The sequence below is a fragment of the Melospiza georgiana genome, chromosome Z (genome assembly GCF_028018845.1).
Source record: "Melospiza georgiana isolate bMelGeo1 chromosome Z, bMelGeo1.pri, whole genome shotgun sequence".
NCBI classification, from domain to species: Eukaryota; Metazoa; Chordata; class Aves; order Passeriformes; family Passerellidae; genus Melospiza; species Melospiza georgiana.
Genome location: NC_080465.1, coordinates 3,639,726 through 3,645,725, shown reverse-complemented (window position 1 = coordinate 3,645,725; position 6,000 = coordinate 3,639,726). Strand labels below are relative to the sequence as shown.

Genomic DNA, 6,000 nt, shown 5'->3' with positions numbered 1-6,000 from the left:
CTAATAGAGGCGCACCCACAGCCTCAGCCTGAGGGCCTCTCCCTTCTCCCCTCGCAGGCCGCCGTCCTCATGGCCGCTCTCCAGCTGCTCCATCTCCTTCTCCTCAGGCAGGGCCACGCTGGTGATGTCCAGGGCGTGCAGCCCGGGCGCTGCCCTGCTCCTGACGGCATGCAGGCGGCTGGCGCCGTCCCTCAGGAGCATCCGGAAGGTTCCGCGCCCGTTGCCGTGCGCGATGGCGTAGCGCGCGCGGCGCCTGAGGGCCGGCAGCAGCTCCAGGATGGGCTCCCGGCTGCCCAGCCTGGACATGGCCACCCACACCTTCAGGGGACTCTCCGTGTCCAGGCTGCCCCAGCTCACCTGCCCCTGCTGTAGGAGGGAAGACTGTTTAGAGCAGGAAATGTCAGGATAATTAAACAGCTCCTGCCTCCATTCTTTGCGACATGGCCTGTAAAGCCTAAAGGCCTCAAGCAGGCCTTGCAGAGCCTCTGAAGGCTCTGATTTTAGATGATTTTGAGAACCTGTTTAACATCATGCTTGCAAAGAGGCCATGTAAAGGAGTTATGTGTTATGAGCAAGTGTTTGAGATCACCCAAAATCTATCAGAGTATCAGCAAAAGTCAGATTTAATTTGCAAGGCCGAGGCAAGATGAGGATTTCTCAGATTGCACTGCAGCCTGGAAAGGAAGAGGGGAGGATGTACCACCAAAGGAGAAACCTGTGTTTACTGTGTTTACACACAATGTAATGTTCTTATGACCAACAGAAACAACAGAGAAATGCATTTCACAACACTGCACGGAAATTCCCTGACACATTCGCTGAAAATTCCATACTGTAACACTATGTAAAGCAACTAAAAAAGCATAGTGAAAATAACAAAAATTTTAGGACAGGAGCAAGCAATGCAGTGCTTTAAATACTTTAACCCCATAGATGATGATAGTGACTAAAAAATGTTTCTTTTTTTGCATAATTTATGGTTGTCACTTTTACTGCCTAGAGAGTTCTAGAAACTGAGAAGGTTATTGTTATTTAAAAATTGTAATTACAAGATGTAACAATTACAAACTAGATAGTATTTCCTGTAACTTACCTTTATAAGCCCACAAAATGCAGCACGAAAAAAATTAAACGTGTAATTCTCTAAAAACTTCATCAATTCTGTGAACATTTGACTTCATCAGCCAGGTCTAATCCCCCACCTCTATGAGCAACTGTGAACAGACACCAAGACTAAAATGATCTTTTGCAATATCTGTTTAGCTGCCCCAGACTATAAATGTGTCCAGCCTCCTCCTGGCAGCAGAACATGTCGTAGACATGTCAAATTCCCCAGGTCTCTGTAATTAAAGGAGAATTATTCCCCTGAATGTACTCTGAGGAACTATATCACATCTCACACTACAAAGGAATCTGCAAGCTTCAAAAACTTCATCCTTTCACAGCTCTTGATGTGTGTCTTATTGTCAAATTATTACTGCCAGCAGGACCTAGGTGAGGCAGGGGGAGAAAAGAGACTTTTGAAGGTGACCTGTTTATAAGATTTCCCCTATTTACTACTAGTGTCATATCTCTGAAAATACCTCGAGAAACATTACAGTGTTTTTTTATCCTGGTACATACAGTGTTAGCACTTCTCTTCCTCCTGCTGTCTTTTTTGGAGTAGCCATTGATTTTGCACTCATAACACACTTCAGGGGACAAAGCATTCTCTCCATCAGCATCTCCATCCAGTGGCAGGTACTGGCCTTTGTTAAATCCCATCCCTGAGACACAGTGTCTGTGGAATGAAAACGTGTGTTTTAGTCACTCCTTGCAGTTTTATGAGCTGTCCCTGCTTAATGGAGTGTGTGTAATCTGTGCCACAGTGTCTGCATCCCCTTCCTTGCCCTTTCCCCAGCAGGAGGGCTGTACAATAATTTCCCTCACGCTAGAGTGGTTTACAGAGGGAAATGCAAACGCCGGCTGAAGGCTTTTAGCCTGATCTAATTTTCATTTACAGAGAAAAGTTCTACAGAGAAACCAAACAAAGCCAGCCTGCCCTGTACCAGAACAATGTTAATTTGTGTTTAATGTTCTGGATTGATCAGTGATACTTAAACCCCTTAATTATCTCAGTACACATAGTACCTATCCTTATGCATCATCAATTCCCACTCAGAAGGTCTGTGAAGGAGTTCGCTGATACTGGGGGAGAAAGCAGAACTTGTTTAACGTTATTTATATGCTACATTTAAAATTAATGTCGTGTTGCATGTACAGATATGTAATTTTTTTTCTAGTTTCTGGATATTTAGCCTGAAACTAGAAAGGACTTAGCAGCTTGTCCCTAATTTGCACATCGGCACCTTCTGAATGTGTCTTTGGTGAAAAGCTGTGTGGAGAAACTCACCCTTGTCCAACTCTGTAATAGCCAGGCGGGCATCCACAGAGATAACCACCCTCGGTGTTGGAGCAGCCATAATTGCAGGGGTTCTTGGCAGAGGAGCACTCATTCACATCATGGCAGGCATGGGAGAACTGGTCATAGGAGAACCCCGATGGGCACACACACCTGTAACTCCCCAGGGTGTTGTAGCAAGAAGCAGAGCCACACATGTGAGGATTGGAGCATTCGTTTTCATCTGGCAAGCAAACACAAAAATGTTGGTGTTTTCTAGTCTGAGAGACAACAGGTCAGCAACTAAGAAACCAGAACATCTGCAAGTCCCAGGGCTCTGCTGCATCCCTGGCCTCACCATCCCGTGGACAATTGGTTTCTGAAAGACAAAAGGAGTATCATCTTCACTTAAAGATGTTAAAATATAGCGAAGATGACATCTCCAGTTAGCGTGACTTGAAAAAAAAAAGGAATGTTGTGGTATGGAAAGTTGTTCTGGGAGCTGGAATCACAGTTATTTTATTTCTCTCACCGAGGTATTTCTCTAAAACCTGTAGGTTTTCCTCACAAAGTTTTCCTCAGCTCAGTTTTCCTCACCAAGGCCGCTAGTGAATGCTTTGCCATTCTTGCCTGCAGTCACTTGGAGGGAGATTCCTTTGAGGACTATGATTTACAGAAACTTAAGCTAGGGTTTTGTGGGAGCTGTTCATTGTGGGGTCTGTCACTCTTGCCCCAGTCCTTTGCCCTCTTTGCTGAAGAGCAGTATTAAGTCAAGAGTGATCATGGTCATTGGGATTTCAGAGAAACTGGCTGGTGTGCTAGTTAATGTTAAAATGGGTAGAATAATTTTTATGTATAGAATCAGTACAGTAAAATCAACATAAATGAAATGTATGGCAGTGCTCACAGTCATGCTCTGATTATGATACCATGACAGAAAATCTGAAAAGGTAAATATTTTGTATTGGTCTTTGTGAACAGCATGGGATGACATTGTTTCTCTGTAAATTGGTTTCTATTAATAGAAAAATCCCACATTTTGTTTTGTACATGATATAGCTCAGTGCAAGTGATGGATTGAATGAGCTTCCTAGTTTGTCCCATTCCCTGCACAAAGAACTAATGCTGCCCTTAAGACTCTGTTTTGGAAGAAGGAAATCCTTAATGGTTTTGTTGGTCTATTTTTCTCACCATTCGCTTTAGATGCTATTCTGCAGCATTCTTAAATTGCTTATGTTTTTTTATGCTTTTTTGTGGATTTTTAATTTTTTTTAATGAGACGTATGGTTTTTCAATGCTTTTTTGCCTCAGCAGAGGTATTTACATTGATACTTTTAGGAATTCAATGTACATTTAATAATGGGGATTTTTCACAGAAGAAACAGGTCAGAATTTAGACCTTTCTAGGAAAGCTAATTTTCACAGGGAGGTTCAAAAGGTTGAGTGCATTTTCTTGCTACCTGTCATTGATTTAGATTGGGAATAGTATGTGTATTGAAAGAGTGGGAGACAGATAAAAAGATTTTTGTTGAACACTCCTAGTTCTGCTCATTCTTGCCCTTGCCTGGTGTTGTCCCAATAAGTAAACAAACAAACAAACAAACAAACAAAACACTATGACACATTTGCTGTTTAAATTCTGTGCTGTTTGTTTCCTTACCAACACACTGATTCCACTGGTAGTGCTGGATAAATCCTTGTGGGCACCCACATCTGTATCCACCCAGGATGTTCTCACAGCCATGCTGGCACCTGTGGTTTCCATCACATTCATCCACATCTGTGTGTTCAGGAGGGAAGCAGAGCATGACACAGGATTACTCCCTCTGCCAAACACTCCTGGATCAGAAGTTTGTTAGGACTCAGCCATGTGGTCTGGCAGCCCAGAGCCCCGTGCCGGGCCCAGAGCCCAGAGCCCAGAGCCCGGAGCCCAGAGCCCCGTGCCGGGCCCAGAGCCCAGAGCCCCGAGCCCAGAGCCCAGAGCCCAGAGCCCAGAGCCCCGAACCCAGAGCCCAGAGCCCCGTGCCCGGCCCAGCCCAGCGGGGGCAGCAGGGCCGGGGCCATTCTGCCCCTCTGCCCCTCAGGCAGAGCCCACCTGCAGAGCTGCCCCAGCCCCGGGCCGGCCCAGCAAGGAGCTGCAGCTGCTGCAGCCGGGCCAGAGGAGGCTCCGGCACGGGCACGGGGATGGAGCAGCTCTGCCGGCAGCAAAGGCCGCCACGGCTGCCATCGCTCACCCGGGCACCAGAAGCTTTGGCCCGAGCTCGGGGCGGCCTCGCGGGGCCCGAAGGGGCCGCGGCAAAGATGGACACGGACAATTGCCGAGGGCCGCGGGGACGGCGGCCGGGGAACGGCTCCCGGTGCCGGAGGGCAGGGCTGGCCGGGATCTTGGCAATGAGGAATTGTTCCCTGGCAGGGTGGGCAGGCCCTGGCACAGGGTGCCCAGAGCGGCTGGGGCTGCCCCTGCATCCCCGGCACTGCCCGAGGCCAGGCTGGACACTGGGACAGTGGGAGGTATCCCTGCCATGGCAGGGTGACACTGGATGGGGTTTGGGGTCCCTTCCAATTCCAGTCATTTTGTGGTTCTATAATTTATGACCGAGGAGCACTGAGGTAAGATAGACGGACCATGAAAGTTTTTCTTTTGGAAAGCCTGGAAGTCGACTAATGTCCAGTTCTTTCCATCAATAATCTGATTTTAGTTCTTGAGCCTTTTTGGTACTCAATTTTGGAGAATAAACACTACTCCCAACAATCCCATGTTGCTGCTTTAGCATAATGCTTAGAATTTGAGAGGTTTTTTAATTTCAGTTTTAAACCAATCACTTAGGGATAAGCTTTCCATTTCCTGAGATATATTTTAGTGTTTCAATGTCAAATTTTGATGTCTTTGCAATTGAAAATAAAAAGCCACATAAAAAGTCTCTGAGACAAGTGTTAAATAAAAGGTGTCAGCCACAACCATCCCACCCTCCAAATTCTAAAAAGTCAGACATCTTACATTGTATCTGCCATAGGAAAAAAGTAGATTGTAAGCAACCTAATTTTTAAGGTATGCAAGTCAAGTAGAAAAAAAAAAATCTTTGTTTTACAGGACACCAGGACATATGCACTTTATGAGAACAAAGTAAACTGACAGGAGATAAATCTTAGTAAAACTTATAGCTGCATATATTCTGCACTGCTGTTCTAGAAACAGGCTCTAAATATCAATTCCTGTTTTAAATGCTCCATTAGAGTTGTTGGTATTTTGAGAGACCATAAATTTCTTCATGCAGGCTCTTGCATTTTTAATTCTCAGGAGCCAGGTGGCCCTGTATTGCCTTTTATTTTCCTCTTTGCTCAGTACCTGAGGCCCACTGAGAAGTCTGCAGCTCTCAAATAGAGATTTCCTGACTGAGGCTTCCCCTTGGGCCAACAGAGAGAGATAAAGCTCATCAATATAACCTGCATTTTAACTGTAATAATTATCTTTCTGAATGCAGTGAATTGGCCTTCTCAGTATGTAACTCTGTGGCAGGAGAATTCAGTACATAATTTAGAATCTAATCTAATTAGAATTAGCCAAAATGAAAATTGTAGAGAGATTCTCTTTAGACACATGAAGACATAAATGTAAAAAA

The 6,000-nt window shown here is 45.3% G+C and overlaps 1 protein-coding gene across 2 annotated transcripts in view; it reads right to left on the bottom strand.

Annotated features, from left to right (window-relative positions):
• The window catches only part of FBN2 (fibrillin 2), a 123,014-nt gene continuing 117,014 nt past the window's right edge, over positions 1-6,000 (bottom strand). Inside the window, exons 62-65 of one of the 2 annotated variants that reach the window (XM_058043486.1) lie at positions 4,041-4,160; positions 2,393-2,624; positions 1,624-1,780; positions 1-381 (exon numbers count right to left, since the gene is read on the bottom strand). In XM_058043486.1, the coding sequence (XP_057899469.1) occupies positions 1-381; positions 1,624-1,780; positions 2,393-2,624; positions 4,041-4,160 (890 nt within the window). The remainder of the gene's footprint in view (positions 382-1,623; positions 1,781-2,392; positions 2,625-4,040; positions 4,161-6,000) is intronic. The other variant, XM_058043487.1, reaches the window with a different exon arrangement.